At 46.0% G+C, this 19,050-nt stretch overlaps 2 protein-coding genes across 2 annotated transcripts; one reads left to right on the top strand and one right to left on the bottom strand.

Moving 5' to 3' along the window:
• Window positions 1-4,282: 4,282 nt before the first annotated feature.
• On the bottom strand, window positions 4,283-10,964 carry LOC123482088 (protein transport protein Sec61 subunit beta-like). Its single transcript, XM_045208359.1, has 4 exons — window positions 10,826-10,964; window positions 10,059-10,156; window positions 8,195-8,302; window positions 4,283-4,832 (listed from the first exon to the last, which is right to left on the bottom strand). The coding sequence occupies exons 1-4, from the start codon at window positions 10,826-10,828 to the stop codon at window positions 4,745-4,747; spliced, it is 297 nt and encodes a 98-aa protein (XP_045064294.1). The 5' UTR covers window positions 10,829-10,964; the 3' UTR covers window positions 4,283-4,744.
• Window positions 10,965-11,294: 330 nt separating this feature from the next.
• Window positions 11,295-15,319, top strand: LOC123482087 (alpha-1,3/1,6-mannosyltransferase ALG2-like). The gene is made up of 5 exons (XM_045208358.1): window positions 11,295-11,409; window positions 11,805-11,976; window positions 12,061-12,198; window positions 12,364-12,531; window positions 12,698-15,319. The coding sequence occupies exons 2-5, from the start codon at window positions 11,806-11,808 to the stop codon at window positions 13,442-13,444; spliced, it is 1,224 nt and encodes a 407-aa protein (XP_045064293.1). The 5' UTR covers window positions 11,295-11,409; window position 11,805; the 3' UTR covers window positions 13,445-15,319.
• The last annotated feature ends 3,731 nt before the right edge of the window (window positions 15,320-19,050 follow it).

The following is a 19,050-nucleotide window of genomic DNA, read 5'->3' as shown; positions in this document are numbered from 1 at the left end:
GTAGAGTTCCTCGCGGAGAGACGGCTCGCTCTGTCTCCTTCCACAGTGACTGAGTGAGTGAGGTTCACACAGCAGTCTGGAGTGCCCCTTCAGGCTGATAATGTCACTGCAGCAGGCAGAGACTGACCTAGCCTGGCTGATAATGGGAATAACTAAGGAGTTGGCTAAAGACTCAGAGACCAACTGGCCACCTGGCTATCAAGAGAAGACAAACACCAGACTCACAGGCACAGACATGACAGATATCACTCTTACTAGGTAGGACTCGGAGGATGGTGGGATGAGCTATAGGAGGATGGGCTTATTGTAATGGCTGGAATCAAACACATCAAACATCCGGAAATAATTAATTCCCATTCCAACCATTACAATGAGCCCGTCCTCCTATAGCTCTTCCCACCAGCTTCCTCTGGTAGGACTACATTCATCAATACTCACTCACACAAGTCCAATGTGCCATCTGTCTTACACACAACAAATACAGTGGAGGATGCTGAGGGGAGGACGGCTCATAATAATGTCTGGAACGGAGCAAATGGAATGGCATTAAACACCTGGAAACCATGTGTTTGATACCATTCCACAGATTCCGCTCCAGCCATTACCACGAGCCCGTCCTCCCCAATTAAGGTGCCACCAACCTCCTGTGAACCAATACTATACGATCCTCTACTGGTAAGTTGTCTTTGTGTGAGTGAGTGAGCTGCCTTTTTTGTGTGGGTGCATGGTCTTGGTGCGCCTGGAGAGTTGCGTGGTCTTTGTTCTAGGAGTGAGTGGTCCTCATGGTCTTTGTGCTCAGTTAGTATTAGTGTGTCGAGTGGCAGAGCAAAGAGCAACAGATCTCACAGCTTTGAGTTGATAGACAACATCCTATTCAGTGTGAATATATACAGTGTGTATGAAGTCACCACAGGTTGTTGGTGTCACCTTAATTGGGGAGGACGGGCTCGTGGTAATGGCTGATGCAGAATAGGTGGAATGGTATCAAATACATCAAACACATGGTTTGCAGGTGTTTGATGCTATTCCATTTGATCCGTTCCAGCCATTATTATGAACCATTGTCCCCTCAGCAGCCTCCACTGGAAGCCACCATTTTCACCCTCTCTAAATGACTGTAGTGGATTTAGAGGAGAGGATGAGAGGATGAGAAGAACCAAATATAAGAGAGAGGAGGGGAGAGGATGAGAGGAACCAAATAGAAGAGAGAGGAGGGGAGAGGATGAGAGGAACCAAAGAGAAGAGAGGGGAGGGGAGAGGATGAGAGGAACCAAAGAGAAGAGAGAGGAGGGGAGAGGATGAGAGGAACCAAAGAGAAGAGAGGGGAGAGGATGAGAGGAACCAAAGAGAAGAGAGAGGAGGGGAAAGGATGAGAGGAACCAAAGAGAAGAGAGAGGAGGGGAGAGGATCAGAGGAACCAAAGAGAAGAGAGGGGAGAGGATGAGAGGAACCAAATAGAAGAGAGAGGAGGGGAGAGGATGAGAGGAACCAAAGAGAAGAGAGAGGAGGGGAGAGGATGAGAGGAACCAAAGAGAAGAGAGGGGAGAGGATGAGAGGAACCAAAGAGAAGAGAGAGGAGGGGAGAGGATGAGAGGAACCAAAGAGAAGAGAGAGGAGGGGAGAGGATGAGAGGAACCAAAGAGAAGAGAGGGGAGAGGATGAGAGGAACCAAAGAGAAGAGAGAGGAGGGGAGAGGATGAGAGGAACCAAAGAGAAGAGAGAGGAGAAGATGAGAGGAACCAAAGAGAAGAGAGGGGAGAGGATGAGAGGAACCAAAGAGAAGAGAGAGGAGGGGAGAAGATCACAGTCACCTTAGTTGTGGAGGACAGGCTCATAGTAATGGCTGGAATGGAATTAATGTAATGGTATTGACACGTCAAACACATTTGTATTTGATACCATTCTGTTAATTTAATTCCAGTCATTATTATGAGCCATCCTCCCCTCACCAGCCTCCTGTGGAGAGTAATCATGCTGATTGAGTTAGAATAACAGACTGCTTTAAAAGCAGGGTGGTGCTTGAAATCATTGTTCTTCCTCTGTTAACCATGGTTACCTGCAAGGAAACACGTGCCGTCATCATTGCTTTTAACAAAAAGGGCTTCACAGGCAAAGATATTGCTGCTAGTAAGATTGCACCTAAATCAACCATTTATCGGGTCATCAAGAACTTCAAGGAGAGAGGTTCAATTGTTGTGAAGAAGGCGTCAGGGCGACCAAGAAAGTCCAGCAAGTGCCAGGACCGTCTCCTAAAGTTGATTCAGCTGCGAGATCGGGGCACCACCAGTGCAGAGCTTGCTCAGGAATGGCAGCAGGCAGGTGTGAGTGCATCTGCACGCACAGTGAGGCGAATACTTTTGGAGGATGGTGTCAAGAAGGGCAGCAAAGAAGCCACTTCTCTCCAGGAAAAACATCAGGGACAGACTGATATTCTGCAAAAGGTACAGGGATTGGACTGCTGAGGACTGGGGTAAAGTCATTTTCTCTGATGAATCCCTTTGCGATTGTTTGGGGCATCCGGAAAACACAAGGTGAGCGCTACCATCAGTCCTGTGTCATGCCAACAGTAAAGCATCCTGAGACCATTCATGTGTGGGTTGCTTCTCAGCCAAGGGAGTGGGCTCACTCACAATTTTGCCTAAGAACACAGCCATGAATAAAGAATGGTACCAACACAGCCTCCGAGAGCAACTTCCCCCAACCATCCAAGAACAGTTTGGTGACGACCAATGCCTTTTCCAGCATGATGGAGCACCTTGCCATAAGGCAAAAGTGATAACTAAGTGGCTCGGGGAACAAAACATCGACATTTTGGGTCCATGGCCAGGAAACTCCCCAGACCTTAATCCCATTGAGATCTTGTGGTCGATCCTCAAGAGGCGGGTGGACAAACAAAAACCCACAAATTCTGACAAACTCCAAGCATTGATTATGCAAGAATGGGCTGCCATCAGTCAGGATGTGGCCCAGAAGTTAATTGACAGCATGCCAGGGCGGATTGCAGAGGTCTTGAAAAAGAAGGGTCAACACTGCAAATATTGACTCTTTGCATAAACTTAATGTAATTGTCAATAAAAGCCTTTGACACTTATGGAATGCTTGTAATTATACTTCAGTATACCATAGTAACATCTGACAAAAATATCTCATAACACTGAAGCAGCGAACTTTGTGAAGACCAATACTTGTGTCATTCTCAAAACTTTGACCACGACTGTACACAGAACAGAGAAGAGCCAAGGTAGGGGAAGGGGAGAAAACTAGAGGTACAGAGGAGCGAAGAAGGGTTCTTCACCACTGTAATAATGTAAGTGGTAAGGGACCGTACTGTATTTATCAAATTATTTATCGTCAACAGCCATAAGAGAAGTCATAGCTTATGGCTATTATATTGTGACCTACAGTTTATCCTCTTTTCATGTGTGTGTGATTCCTTTGCTCTCTCCTTAGGTTGATGCTATTCCAATGCAGTCGTGGAAGCGTTTCCCAAACTTGGTCCTGGTGCCCCCTAGGGTGCACGTTTTGTTTTTTGCCCTAGCACTACACAGCTGATTCAAATCAAAGCTTGATGAGTTGGTCATTTGAATCAGCTGTGTAGTGCTAGGGAAGAAAAAAAAAACATGCACCCAGGGGGGACCCCAGGACCGAGTTTGGGAGAACCTGGTGTAAGGCAAGCTTTTTCAAACTTCTCCTCAGGGACCCCCAGCCCTTTCCATATCTTGAACTATTCCAGAGCTAGCACACCGGATTCAACTTGTCAACTAATCATCAAGCCCTTGACTAACTGAATGAGATGTGCTAGTTCAGGGCTACAACATAATTGTGAAATGTCTGTGGGTCCCCAAGGAGCGGTTTGAAAAAGGCTGGTGCTGCCCTGACCATACCGGATACAGCCTGTACCTGGCAGGAAACCTACACTCACACACATATTGTGCCATGGGAAATGTTTGAATTAATAGCTCATTTGAATAGAAGCCTAATATGAAAGTTGGCTATCAAACCTTTCCCTTGGTACATACAGTATCTGGACAAAAGGTATACGGTGCTCTGTAATTGTCTAGTATGGACATTTGTTGATCCACCCTAAATGAGCTATACTTTGCCAAAGGCAGTCTACATGAGCTCTGGGACATGTTCCATTATAGGGCAATGGGAAACCCACACAAACACTAAAGACCCCGATTGGCAGCAGACAGGGTATCCTGAGAGGCACTCAAGGATCATGAATTTGCATGAAGCAGTTTTACAGTGTAAATGCTCATTTGGACACACACACAACTAATTCTGTTTGAGTCCTTTTATTGTACAGTATCACAATACAATGTTGTACAAATGATGTTAACAAAACTAAATCTACAGGTTCTAATTCAGGCTGAAAAAAAGAGATTCTTACTGAAGTCCTGGTGAGGGGACTAGGTGCCCAATCCTAACTGGAGATAAATCACCAATTGTCATCAATAGGACCTAAACCAGCCAGTTTGAGATAAGTACGAGTCTCTCATGTTAGGATTCAGCCCTAGATGATCTGTGCTCAGGGTCAACACACTGGTGGTCTGGAGTTGGACACTGGACAGTTGCCCTGCTCTATGCGCACACCAGACAGATTGGGTCTCTACCGCCCGCCGGGCCAGGCGAGTAGTGTTGTTGGGGTTTCAGGTTGGTTGGTTGTTTGGTCCAGGTCCGATGTGTTAAGAAGCCTCGGCGCAGGGTCAGGGGTTGATGGTGAAGGGTCAGGGGGCGGGGTTTAGGAGCGGGTGTACTTCCCCCAGATGTGCAGCATGAAGACCGACGCGATGAACAGCAAACTCATCACCAGCACTGGTACTGGACCACTAAGGAGAGACGACACACACAGGTTACTATACACACGGAAAACAGTGGCACAATGCCAAACTGGCCAAATCCCCTACAGCAGGGGTACTCAACTCTTCCCCTATGAGGTCCGGAGCCTGCTGGTTTTCTGTTCTACCTGATAATTGCACCCACCTGGTGTCCCAGGTCTAAATCAGTCCCTGATTAGAGGGGAACAATGTAAAAATGCAGTGGAACTGGCTTCGAGGTCCATAGTTGAGTTTGAGGGCCCTACAGTATGCATTTCTGGAGCAATACACTACATGACCAAAAGCTATGTGGACACCTGTTCGTCGAACATCTCATTCCAATATCATGAAAATTAAGAGTTGGTCCCCCCTTTGCTGCTATAACAGCCTCCACTCTTCTGGGAAGGCTTTCCACTAGATGTTGGAACATTGCTGCGGGGACTTGCTTCCATTCAGCCACAAAGACATTAGGGAGGTTGGGCACTGATGTTGGGCGATTAGGACTGGCTCGCAGTTGGCGTTCCAATTCATCCCAAAGGTGTTCGATTGGGTTGAGGTCAGGGCTCTGTGCAGGCCAGTCAAGTTCTTCCACACCGATCGACAAACCAATTCTGTATGGACCTCCCTTTGTGCACGGGGGCATTGTCATGCTGAAACAGGTATAGGTGCCTTCCCCAAACTGTTGCCACAAAGTTGGAAGCACAGAATCTTCTAGAACGTCATTGTATGCTGTAGCATTAACATTTCCCTTCACTGCAACTAAGGGGCCTAGCCCGAACCATGAAGAAACAGCCCCAGACCATTATTCCACCTCATTTTGACGCGCTACGCGCTTCAGCACTCGGTGGTCCCGTTCTGTGAGCTTGTGTGGCCTCCAACTTCACGGCTGAGCCGTCGTTGCTCCTAGACATTTTCACTTCACAATAACAGCACTTACAGAAATTAGACGAACTGACTTGTTGGAAAGGTGGCATCCTATGACAGTGCTACGTTGAAAGTCACTGAGCTCTTCGGTAAGGCCATTCTACTGCCAATGTTGTCCTATGGAGATTGCATGGCTGTGTGCTCGATTTTATACACCTGTCAGCAACGGGTGTGGCTGAAATTGAAAAATTCACTAATTTGAAGGGGTGTCCACATACTTTTGTATATATAGTGAGAGCACGAGAGAGAATTAGCTTGGGGCTGATTGTTGTACAGGGTTTCCATTAGGAATATGTGGTTCCGGACATTTGACCTGAAGCATTTTAAATTTACAGGACCTATATGCATTGGGTGAGTAACCCGATTAGGGCATCCACTCACGGTGCTCAGGATGACAGAAATCACATTTAGAATATGGTAATTCATATTAACAGAACATGCAAGTCCAGGATGCAACGATGTGCGGTCCTTCTTACCGAATTTTTATGCACACTTTGAAGATGTTAGAATAACTGTCAACATTTACTTTTCCTCAGCCAACAAGATGAGTAACGAACAGCAAAATCACCAGCCTGTGTCAATCTATTAGTTTACCCATTCTATTGGTCAGCTTGTTGAAAAAGAAATGGCCTATTCCAACAGACTCTGGGACAGTTATGGGACGATAGATCCCAAATTCATACAACCAGTAGGCCTAGGCTACAGCGCAGCAATGCACACAGGGCAGTAGGCTACAAGCGAATGTTCGTTCCATAATGCAATTAGCATGAAAACACTGTTGTCAAAAGCACACCGCACATGCGAGAGGTTTCATGTGACAGAGATTAAAATATCCGTTAGAAATGTTGAAAGAGGAGAGAGCTAAAATGCAACAACTAGCATGGGTTGCTAATATGACTAGCATTGTGCCTTTGGCTACTGGACAATGAAAGAAAGTTGATATAAAATAATTGCCTCCACGGATATGGTCAGATTTAGGCTAGGCTACTTTGAAGCAAGGTAAAACATGCCTTATAACATATTGTAAAACGTTCAGGTTTCAAACAATTAAGTACATTTTTTCAAAATGCATACTGCCTCCAGCTCATTGTAAAGCGGTGTGTGACATGCTGATGAAGCCTGTCTTCCGTTGCGGATGCATTTACTACGACAGATTTTCTGCTCAAAGGCTGTCTGTATACTGTAAGCCTATGCATGTGATAAAGATACATAATTAATATAAATGTACACACACGCCAATTTATTTCCACTAAATTATGCAAATTAACCTATAGACCGATAAGTATGACGAGTCAAGTGTATTTCCATCAATTAATATGCTAAAAAGCATTATTTGCAATGGGACTTTCTCTTCTCCTGGACAATTGGCCGGTGCCAATTTTATTTATCAGCTTAACAAAAAAAAGAAGCCAAAAGTCGTCTATTACCGGCTAACAGAAACCCTGGTGTTGTAGTAGTTTGACTGTGGTCGGTCTGTCAGACAGGTGGTTTATATGGAGCTCCTTTGAGCTCTAACCAGCCTTATTACCATTGAACTGGGACCAGTGTTTCTCCTAGCATTACTGAGGTGGGGCAGGCCTCCCCTAACTGTCTAGCACTGATACCCCATGCCCTCAACTGTTGCCTTCATTGAAAATCTCCATTCTGGCAGATGTGGGTGCCTCTGCACCCCGCCTAAGATCAATTCTAGGGGAAACACTGCCTGGGAGCCAGTAGATCTGTGGTCCTATGAGTGGTGTTTCTGCATTCATTGATGAGGATTTGATGAGAAGAGAGGCTCCGTCCCTGAAGTGGAAGGGTGGGGGGGGAAGAGAGCGTTACCATACCAACCCCACTCCTCCTCTCTGAAGGCTGTAATTGACTTGACCTTTCTGAGCGGATCTTAATGAAGCTCTGAGACCAGCGTTCAACACAGGAATACACATACTCGATATACACACGCTCGATACACACCACCGTACCATACAACCGTCTGTCCTTGACTACAGGAGCAACACCCTCAGTAACTACAGCTGGCCAATGAACAGTGTGGAGTAGAGAAGACCTCTAACCTTGGTCAGTAGTGGTCAGTCTATAACCGTGACCAGGAGTCATAGAACAGTGGTCAGAAAGCGGTCAGATTGTCAGAAAGCTGGAGTGCTCACCAGTGTTTAGGAACAGTATGGAGCTGAACTGACTGGGTGTCTGGTAGGAGGGGGACAGGGGGGAGTGGGCGGGTTCCAGGAACATACACACCCTGGGGTCTGATCAGCATTTAGCCTCAGTCCCCCAAGTCTCATTTACTGCCATTAAACATTCATGCTCTTCCTCATAAACACTGACAATACCTACTCTGTGTGTGTGTGTGTGTGTATATATATATATAACGTTATATGGATGTATGTGTGTGCATTTGAAGGAATGCTAGTGAGTGGGTATGGTCGTGTGGGTATGCGTGCGTATACACTCACACTTTGAGTCCTGGTGAGTCCTCAGTGTAGAAGCGCCACATGCCCCCTGTGCCGCCCGCTGACGCTGTGCTCCTGCCTGCACTGCGCGTTCCGCTGCTCGTTGCTTTCCTGTGACATCACACATACGAGACAACACGTGAGCTATAACATCATATACAAGAGACAACAAGCTAGTTACAAGATACATTAATATGACCTGTAGGCCCCCTATAGAAATTGTCACACCTTTACAGAGTTGCCTGCACACTGAAAAAATTAACCTGCTTTTACTCCTGTTTTTTGCCTGAGTCTCAGATGGTTAGATTTCATAACACTGAGGCTCTGGGAAATTCTGCCTCTGCAGTGACTGTGCGGTTCTATGCCATATCTGAACCCATAACTTCAAAGATAACGTCACTGTGTGAAATGACATAAATCACGCAGACACTGTCCAGTGTTTTTTCATGCAGAAAATAAAATATAAAAACACAGGAAAAAAAATATCTTGCTGCATTTTGTAAACGCAGATCTTAAATGCTTATTGTTAATTCTGCTACGCTTCAGTCAGGGTTCGCTCCTAATCATGAATGTAAAAAGACCAATTTCGTGCTTCAGTTGCACTTCTCCACTCTGACACAATATATTTGCTCTCGTCGTTGGATCACAAGACAGCACTCTGACTGATGTGTAGGATACTTTTCTCTGTAGTTTTCCTCCAGTAGCAAGTTAAACTTCACGCAAAACATTAGGAAATGTAGCTGGCTACATTCTTTCTATGATAAACATAAAAAATATGATGGCCATGCATCGTTTTTGCAAAAAATACCTTGCTTTTTCATTGTAAGCTAATTTACTTGTGTTGCTTCCAGCCTAATAGCGTTGCACTTCTGTTGACATCTGATTAAAACAATTTTCTGCCAGATGTGTTGCACTAATGTATTTTGTGTGAAGAAAAACTATAGTTGCATGCCCCTTATCACAATATTGAAGAAAAAAGAAACTTGACTTTCAATATGAAACAGGTGAAATGGTTTAAAAATGCAGATTTTTTGATGGTCTGCGTTTTGAAAAATGCAGATTTCTAAAAGCTAATAAGACCCCTGGATATACACATTTAAAAATATTACAATTTTTTTCAGCAATCGGAACAATTTAACAGCAGTGGGCCACCACTGCTAAATGAATATAGGGGAAACACTGCTGTTGGAGGTAGAACACACTACAGTACCTATCTCTCTCTACCACGGCAGTTTTCGTTCAGACTAGCTCCAGTAGTTAACGTCCTGATGTAGTGATTCATAACTGCTGTACTCATCAGCTGAGATTTAACGGGGCTAAATGAGGTAATGAGTGAATGAGGGAGAAGGTAGTAATGGGTTATGTTGATGTAATGATGTTGATGACAGCGAGGCTGATTACATACTGATTAAGCCTAAAGCGCCAACATCTATCTAGTGGTATCTACTCACAGAGTGATATCTAAACACCATTACTCTCCCTATAGTATTATGTAATCAGAGAGACAGGGAAGGGGAGGAGGGTCCCAAATCATCATTTCACATCCTCTAGTCTAGCTAATCTGTAGTTTATTTTAGTAATGCACTCATGTGTTATAGGTTGGAGCTAAGCGGTAATGTTGATGCTTGAGGGTGGTTAAGGGTACCAGTATGTAATGTCTTGAGTCTGACCGGAGTCTTATTTGTGTTTGTTTGTTGTAAATCCTGCTGTGTTGGGTGGGGTTTTGTGTGCGTCTCCCTTTGTTAGACTGTAGCTCTTGCTGCCAGGGAACAAAGTGCGTGTGTGTACCATGATGTATTGTTTGTGTGTTTTTTGCTTTTGAAGCGATTTGAGATTGTTATGAAACACTCTATTATTAAATGATTACCTCTGTCGGACTGTGGATCCTGCTGCGCGGGGGGCCACTGTCTTGCTGGGGGATCGGCTCCCTGCACCGACATTAGTTGCACTTGATGCTGGTCCAGGCTGAGTAAGAGAGGACACAGTTAAACACACACAAAATACTAAGATTACATTAGAAAACAGAAAACTAACCATTGGATCATCTGACCCACATTGGATGTGGTGTTCTCTGAAATGATAATCACTCAATCAACTAACTTCCTCAAAATATATTGGAGATCACTCTAGCTACTACTAGAGGCCCTCTTTACCAGCGATGACTGACTACCCTAAAGCGCCAGGAATAGCGAGTCAGAAATGACATTTCTAAATGATCATATCATTGCAATGACTGTTTGTCTTACACATAACAGAATAAAGATTCGCTGATTCGAAAAATAGTCAAGTCTACAAATAGATAATGGATCATCATGCTAACTAACCTGACTTTAGCTAGCTGGCTACCTTAAATGGTTTCTAAACCTGACAGTCACCTCGCCGGTAAAGAATGATTACAATATAAAATAGCAATGTAAAATAAGACTAATATAAGACTTAACTATAATATCATGCCTGCAATTGTACTAGGTTAGTTAGCTAAGAGAGGCTAATTGAATGTCTCTTATGCCTAGCTAAATTGAATGAGAGCTAGCTAGCTAACTAACGTTAGCTGCCTAGCTATCTAGTTGGCTAAAGCCAAGTTAGAGGTGTGCAACAGTATACATTATTTGACAAAAATAACAGAATTCTTACCATTTTAAGTTGTATTTGCGATTTCAGCTGGAGAAGAAAACTTAAAATCTTCTTCTAACTGAAGTCCACGTCAAATGGGCAGCAGTTCTGTACACAAATCGCCACAACTTCAGAAGGGATCACCGAAAGATGACGCTTGTCTAAAAAGGACACGACTACAGAATAAAGGACCATTTTAGGTGCCCTATGTCAAGCCTGAACCAAGATAGTTCATAATTTACATCTAACGGATTCAATTTATTACAAATTATAGATTAATATATAATATCAAGGTCAAAAGTATTTATTTAAAATAATAAACTGTAATTCATAATTTGTTTAATGTAATTTTAGAGTTTGAACGAAAGGCAAATAAAAAGTGTGTGTGCCGAGAGAGGTGACGTGTCTCACAGGAAGCGACGTGCTGCAGAGGGTGGCATCTGACGCCATTTTGGTTCAACACAAGGGGATTTGCCGTTGGAAATAAATTGAACATTTGAGCCATCATGTCGATTAACAGGCACAGTGCCATATAAGCGTTAGCAAGTTGACCACTGTTTCCTGGACACACAAGTTGGACAGACTGCATTATCAAGGAGCGAAAGGTACAGTTATGACAGACAACGTCCACACTGAATTAGTAACTAATGCATACTAGCTGGTCTCTGTGATACTAGCTACTCTCAGGTTGATATAAGCTCTATGTTCACTCTGTTTAGTATAGCTGTCGGCTAGAAATAGCTATTATCTGTGTCAACAACATGACAGTCAGCTGATGTTGGCGCTTAGCCAATTCAATGGGACAACGTTCTATGGGTTGTGGCATTGTAGACTAAACAATCCACCTCTCTGCCATGTCAATAATGTCCTCCATTCTGTAACGTTGTATTGAATGTATTAGTACTGTCTGCCCCTTCTGAAGAAGCCCCATGTTGATGACGCACCTGTCAACCTGTCAGTGTCATCAGGCTTCTTTAAGCATGTTATCTGTCTCCTCCAGGATGGTGGGGGTGGTGTTTCTCCACCCAGACCTGGGTATAGGTGGTGCAGAGAGGCTGGTGGTGGATGCAGCTGTAGCTCTACGCTCTCGCGGCTGCAGTGTTCAGATCTGGACGGCCCACCATGACCCCACACACTGCTTCTCAGAGACACTGGACCCAGACCTGAACGTGGTGGGTGTCTGTAACAGTGTAATCCAATAACAGTGTTATAACACAAACACTACTTTCCTATCTGACCCTGTTTGTCATCTCCAGGTTTGTGTGGGTGACTGGTTGCCCACCAGTGTGTTTGGGTACCTTCATGCCCTGTGTGCCTACCTCAGGATGATCTACGTAGCTCTCTACCTGGTCTTCCTCAGTGGAGTAGAGTACGACATGGTCTTCTGTGATCAGGTTGGTGACACACCATCTATTTTGTTTCTCTATTCTTTTCACTTCAGCATAACTCAGTCCATTACCTTTTGATTTTGACTCACCTTCAGACTACTCTTTTTTGCCTTCACTTTTTCTGTAGTTGTGATTCTAGTAGATATAACTCTACTCTCTCTCCTCCTACAGGTGTCGGTGTGTATCCCAGTCCTGAGGTTGTCTCGTCAGAGGAAAAAGGTTCTGTTCTACTGTCATTTCCCAGACCAGCTCCTGACCCAGAGAGGCTCAGCTCTGAAAAAGCTCTACCGCGCCCCCATAGACAGACTGGAGGAACTCACCACTGGCATGGCTGATATGGTGAGAGGATAGAACCAGAGAAAGCAGGATTAGATCTTAAGAGTCCAAAATACCAACAGTTTCATTCATTTCATTGGGCGCTAGTTTTGATTTTCTCAATCGATCTCCCTCCTCTGCCCTTGTTGATGAGATATCACTGACTAATCCTTCTTGTTTCTTGTCCCAGGTTCTGGTGAACAGTTGTTTCACCGCAGGGGTCTTCAGGGAGACCTTCTGTACCCTGGATGGGGTCCAGACTGACGTCCTCTACCCCTCCCTCAACACACACAGCTTCGACCAGCCCCCTAAAGAGCAGCTGGAGCAGGGTCTGGGGGGCTTGGTCCCTGAGGGCGTGTCCTGCTTTTTCCTGTCCCTGAACCGCTATGAGAGGAAGAAGAGCCTGGGTCTGGCCCTGGAGGGCCTCTCTTCCCTGAGGGCCCGCCTCGCCCCGGGGGACCAGGCAAGACTCCACCTGGTGGTGGCAGGGGGGTATGACGGCCGCGTCGCTGAGAATGTCCAGCACTACGCTGAGCTGAAGGAGCTAGCGGCACGGCTGGGAGTAGAGGACTCTGTCACCTTCCTGCGCTCTCCTTCAGACAGCCAGAAGGTGGTGCTGTTGCGGGGCAGTGCAGGCGTTCTCTACACGCCCAGCAGAGAGCACTTTGGGATAGTGCCAGTGGAGGCCATGTACTGCTGCTGTCCCGTCATTGCTGTGAGGTCTGGAGGGCCTCTGGAGAGTGTAGGTGACGGGGAGACGGGCTTCCTGTGTGAGCCCACGGCCGAGGCCTTCTCCCTGGCCATGGAGAAGCTGTTCAGAGACCCCCAGCTCCGCAGAGACATGGGCCATGCTGGCAGGAGGCGGGTTCAGGAGAAGTTCTCCCTGGAGGCCTTCTCAGACCAGCTGCATGGGTACATCCTCAGGCTGACCCAGTGACACCTCTGTTGAGGCAGAGACCGAGGCTGGGCTGGGGTTGTAGCGTGTTGGGCTAGGGGTGGAGTGTGGTAGCGGAGCAGCTTTCTGTAGAAGTCGCCCTTAAACACATCTAGGATCAGTTTACCTTCTCTCAATCCTAGCCTAAATCCGAACCAAAGAATGGAAAACTGACCTGAGATCAGCATCTCATTGGTGCAACTTCATCCTACTGCAGCTCCAGCCAGGCAGAGGTGGATGGGCTAGGTATGTAGGGATAAAATAGGGTTACTGGAGGACAGAGACGGGGAGGGGGGGTAATGTAGAGGTGCGAGGACTGTAGACAATTAGTCATTGTTCCCCCAGGAGAGGTTGCTGAGGGAATGGAGGGATGGAATCTCAGCTCCAATTAACGAAAGAGTAACGAGTTTACCCATTCTGCCCCGGGGTTTGTCGGAACAATACCAGCACCGGCCCTCAGTTCCAGAAGTGTGTGTGTGTGTGTGTGTGGGGGTGACCAAGGGCTTAATGAACAAGAGCTACACAACCACTAGGATGGATCTGTAGTGTTATACTCATGCTACTGTGTGTGTTTGCGCATGCCACCGAGCGCCATTAGCCAGTTGGCAGCCACAGATCGATAAGCAGGATGTTTGCCACTTCCTCTGTCCTCTCAGACCTTAGTTACTTTTCACAATGAGGGAATGTTTGGCCTGTACATTGCTGTTGCTGTCTGTCTCTGGGTTATTAGGAGATGTTGCTGTGTGTTGGTTATTAGGAGATGTTGCTGTGTGTTGGTTATTAGGAGTGTGTGTGCTGTATAGAAGGTCATGCTGTCTGCTGGCCAGTCTGTGTTGTTACTGGCCTCTAGAAGAGCTCTTATTGACATTCCTCAAGTCTCAATAAAACAGTCAGAGGACACATAGCTAGTTTACCAACTCTTCTTGTTTTGTTGTCAAGTTCTTTCTTTTTCTCTTTTGTCCCAGACTGTTGTGTATCAGGCCAGGTATCCAACACACTCCAAATCCAACTGTCATCTACCCACTGCAAATGCAATGCCACAGAGAGGGGTGTGTTTGTGAACGCGAGTGTGTGTGTTCAGTCAATGTTTCAGTGAGCAGAGGAATTAGCAGGAGATGAGGAGGGCTGTTACCACGGTGATTTAGAGACCCTGCTAGGAGGGGAGGATAAAGAGGCCCTCTGGAACCACCAGGGAGAGAACACACACACTGGAGCCACAGGGAGAGAACACACACACTGGAGCCACGGGGAGAGGAGAGGGTGGGATGAGGGGGTGGGAGACGAAGTGTGGTGAACGGATCCCCCATCCTCCACCTGGGCTATCAGCAGCTCATAAACACAGTGATTTAAAGCAGGAGACTATCGGGCTTCTGGACACACAGGAGGACTGTGTTCTTCTGTCTCCCCATCTGTCTGTCTCTCTGACTGTCTGTCTGCCCCTCAAAGCCGTCAAGTCAGTCAGTCCCCCCTCATCCCTTCCCACCTCCCTCCCTCCTCCACTGAGCCCTGTGGTGGGGTAGTGTAATTCTGTTATTGAGACACGGTGTGTCCTGAGCTCCAGTGATAACCACCGCCCAGGAGCTACCTGCACCCAGGCTTAATTAATTAATGAGACCGCAGGGTTGGTTTTAAATAGGCTCTAATTCCACACACACAGACACCAGGAGAGATCGGGGCGGAGGTTGAAAGATGTATAGGTGTCTGTGTGCGTATGTGTGCTGGGTTTTTATAGATGCATATGTGTGGCTGGGGGGAGGGGGAAGCAGAGGTGAGATGTATAGGTGTGTGTGTGTTTATTTGTGTAAATCTGTTTTGTTGGCAGTTTGAGAGCATGTACCCTCGTTATTATAACATTAAAGATGAACTCTGTATTTTTAACCCCGCTCTCTGATTGGATGTTAATCATGCGTTCTGATTGGGTGTTAATCATGTGTTCTGATTGGGTGTTAATCATGGGCTAAATGGAGATGATGAGCGAATCACAAACATGTGAATCACTACAAGCCTTCACCTGGTCACAGACCGCTGGGCTAGAGCCCCGAGAGAACACATACACCTATACATCTCGCCACCATCTCACCTCCAACCCAGAGTGGAGAGAAGTAACAAGGATTGCTCCAACTCAGAGAGGGAATGTGCACTTATGAAAAGTCAACTAAGTTTGTCTATTGTCTAGGACAGTGGTTCCCAACCAGGGGTACTAGGACCCCTGGGGGTATTTGGCCTATCCACAGGGGGTACTTGAGAAGACTCATGAGACCATATGCTTACTGGTAAAATGCACATTAGGGGATACTTCAGGGGTACTCCAGGCAGAGCAACATTCAGTTGGTGGTACAGTAACCTAAAGAGGTTGGGAACCACTGGTCTAGGATGTAGGTAGTTCTGGTAATTCTGTCCTCCAAATGTCCCTTGATGGGATGAGTAATGTCATCTTCAGTGTAAAGGGTTAATGCAGAGAAGAGAACACACTGTAGGCCTATAGTGTGGCAATGATAGATTGTTTAATCAAAGCAAATCTGCATTGATATTCATGGGACATCTTTTAGCACTGTTTTACATGGAACACGTTAACAAATTATGGATTTCAGATTTTACTGCTTCTATAAAGTATTGAAATATATTAGCATATACTGTACCTCGTAACTGTTAACTCTGCAGAGCCTTCGGAGTGATAGATACACGCACACACATGCATATGCACCTGCATGCACACAGACAAGCACACACACACACAAACTTTGTGTAAAAGTGATTTAGTTCAGTGACATAAAATAACCATCTCTGGGAGGTTTTAATAAAGCTATCAACAATGTCTGATAGTGGCGTGTTATAGATAGCCTTAATAAAACTCTATGTTTATGGCTCTGCAAGGAGAGACATTTATAGGACTAATTCTACCCAGTCTACTGTAGGCTACAGGGACTGCTGCTGAGCCCTCTTAGACTTCGAGAGACAGTGAGACACAGATCTAATACTGTATTGTAGAATAGGAGTTGTCATCTTTACTGTGAATAGAACTGGTCATATTTATCTAGTCTTGAATCTTGACGTGTTCTGGGTGTCATACTGGTGGTCTCCACTCACAGGCTGTCTCCCAGAGTGGGCTTGGTTTGAGGCTGATTGGGGGAGCAGTGGGCCCAGCCTGGTACAGAGGAACCATCAGCACGCCAACCGTGATGCCAGCATGCCCTCGTCTCAGCTGGAGAGAACAACCTCACCTGATTACACACACTGGGGTGAACGTCAATCACTGTGTGTGTGTGTGTGTAGCACAAAGATGCTTGTCTTCCTGTGTGTGTGTATTTGTACACATGTGTGTGTTTGCTGCAGAAAGACAATGCCCGTCTTCTAGTCTGGTTTGTCAATGTCTCTGCGTTGAGGTCTGTGTGTGCGTGTGTTTTCCAGTAGACAATGTCCCCTCCTCAACATGAGGGTGTGTGTGTGCCCGGTGATGGCCTGTTAGATTGAGCTGTCAGTCGCTAGGCATCAGATGAAGATTAATGTTCCACACAAACAATAAGAGGCTGGCAATGATCATAAATATGCTAATGGCCATTATCAATACACACACTGCCCTGACGGGAGGGGGCGGGGGAGATGAAAAGATAACAGGAGGGGGTGGGGGGGGGCTGGGGGGCCAGGGAGGTTACGCTTTAATTCAGGTCACTGAGATAAATAGAGAAATTAATCCCCCCCCCCAACCCCCTCCTCAACACAAACACACACTGTTGAAGCTGATTGAGTGGAGAGGAGGGTGTCTCGTGTGTTATTTTAGGGTGGGGCGCTCATTGAGATGAGGAGGAGATGATTGGTGTCACATTAAGGATGCGTGTTTGTTTAGTGTGTGCGTGTGTGTTTGCTGTGCGTGTGCATGTGCGTGTGTGAGTGTGTGTGTGTGTGTGTGTGTGTATGTAGGAGATGATTGGGGTGGTGTAAGGGATGTTTCTGCCAAGGCTCTGATTAAGACTCTACAGGTTCATTCAGCTATGATCACTGCTACATGGCAGAGAGATGCAGAGAGAGGGAAGAATGGAGGGAGGGAAAAGGACCAGGAGGGAGGACAGACGGACAGACAGACAGACTAGAAAAGAAAGAATATAGAGAGAGGGAGAGACAGAGATAATGATGTTGTGGGCCACAGGTTATTATGTCTCAGGCTGTTCTTAGTCCAGTAAGACTCACCTGACGACTTCTTACAAAGACTCTCACTGACTGGTCTGTCTCCTCTCTCTCTGGTCTCTCTTTGGTCTCTCTCTGGTCTGTCTCTGGTCTCTCTGGTCTCTCTTTGGTCTCTCTCTGGTCTCTCTCTGGGCTCTCTCTGGTCTCTCTGGTCTCTCTGATCTCTCTCTGGTCTCTTTCTGGTCTCTCTTTGGTCTCTCTCTGGTCTCTGGTCTCTCTCTGGTCTCTTTCTGGTCTCTCTGGTGTCTCTCTGGTCTCTCTGATCTCTCTCTGGTCTCTTTCTGGTCTCTCTTTGGTCTCTCTCTGGTCTCTGGTCTCTCTGGTCTCTCTGGTCTCTCTGGTCTCTCTGGTCTCTCTCTGGTCTCTCTGGTGTCTCTCTGGTCTCTCTCTGGTCTCTCTCTGGACTCTCTTTGGTCTCTCTCTCTGGTGTCTCTCTGGTCTCTCTGGTCCCAAGTCACTCTTAGATACACAGAGTCATTAGGCCTATACTAATTTACACATTATTTCTCCACCCACCTTTCTCCTCCTTTTCAGCTCTTTTCCCTCCCCTCTTCTCTCTCTCTCTCTACTGTAGAGGGTTGTGGGGAGTTCCAGGGGGAGACTGGAGGTACCCATGGGTCTCTCTGACCTTCATTGTCCTCTAACACAAACACACACACGCACGCACACACATAAACTGTTGATGGAGAGTGTATTTTGTGTGTAGGGTGGGGTGGGGGGCAGGGGTTGCTGATTGGGGCTAATGAGCTCACAGGGGACTGTGGGATAGAGGAGGACCAGCCAATTGTTCACTAAGTGTGTCAGTGTTGGGGAGTAGTGAACTACATGTAATTCAACTAGTAATTTAACTACATTTTGCAGTAGCTTGGTGCTAGTTGAACTAAATTCAGTTAATTACGTTTTTGTCATGTAGCGATGTAGCTAACTACTGGAACTTTGCAAAAAGAAACAAAAATATGGGTGAAGTAGGCAATCATTTCCTTTATTTATCGGCATCAGACCTGCCTAATTCTCACTTGAAACATTGTTTTTGTGTTTAATAGGCTAAATTACACATTCTGTTAACATATGACCCCAAAGTGATATGTTCTTGCAATTTGTAGTCTATGACATTCCAGATTTACATATGATAATTTCTCACAAAGTAGTTTGGATGTAGTGAACTACTTTTTCAGAGTAACTTTAGTTCAGTAAACTTTATTTTTCTGAAGGGTACCTCTAGTGTAGCTTCACTTCTTGCAGTGTAAAGTAATTGGTATCTAGGTAAACGCTACTTTCAGAGTAGCTTCCCCAACACTGGGAGTCACACACCTCTCATTCCCGGGGGCGCCTCACGTCCCAAATGTGTCAATCACAAGAGGTTGGTGACACCTTAATTGGGAAGCATGGGCTCGTGGTAATGACTGGAGCGGAAGTAGTGGAATGGT

Source organism: Coregonus clupeaformis, chromosome 28 (genome assembly GCF_020615455.1).
Source record: "Coregonus clupeaformis isolate EN_2021a chromosome 28, ASM2061545v1, whole genome shotgun sequence".
Lineage (NCBI taxonomy): Eukaryota > Metazoa > Chordata > Actinopteri > Salmoniformes > Salmonidae > Coregonus > Coregonus clupeaformis.
Note: the sequence above shows the minus strand (reverse complement) of the source record. Positions and strands in the feature narration are given on the sequence as shown.

Coding starts and splice junctions, on each gene's coding strand:
- LOC123482088 (XM_045208359.1), bottom strand. Junction 8,303..10,058: donor GGATCCACAGTCCGACAGAG/GTAATCATTTAA, acceptor GTGATGTCACAG/GAAAGCAACGAGCAGCGGAA. Junction 4,833..8,194: donor GACTCACCAGGACTCAAAGT/GTGAGTGTATAC, acceptor GTCTCTCCTTAG/TGGTCCAGTACCAGTGCTGG.
- LOC123482087 (XM_045208358.1), top strand. CDS start 11,806: ATGGTGGGGGTGGTGTTTCTCCACCCAGACCTGGGTATAGGTGGTGCA. Junction 11,977..12,060: donor TGGACCCAGACCTGAACGTG/GTGGGTGTCTGT, acceptor TGTCATCTCCAG/GTTTGTGTGGGTGACTGGTT. Junction 12,199..12,363: donor ACATGGTCTTCTGTGATCAG/GTTGGTGACACA, acceptor CTCCTCCTACAG/GTGTCGGTGTGTATCCCAGT.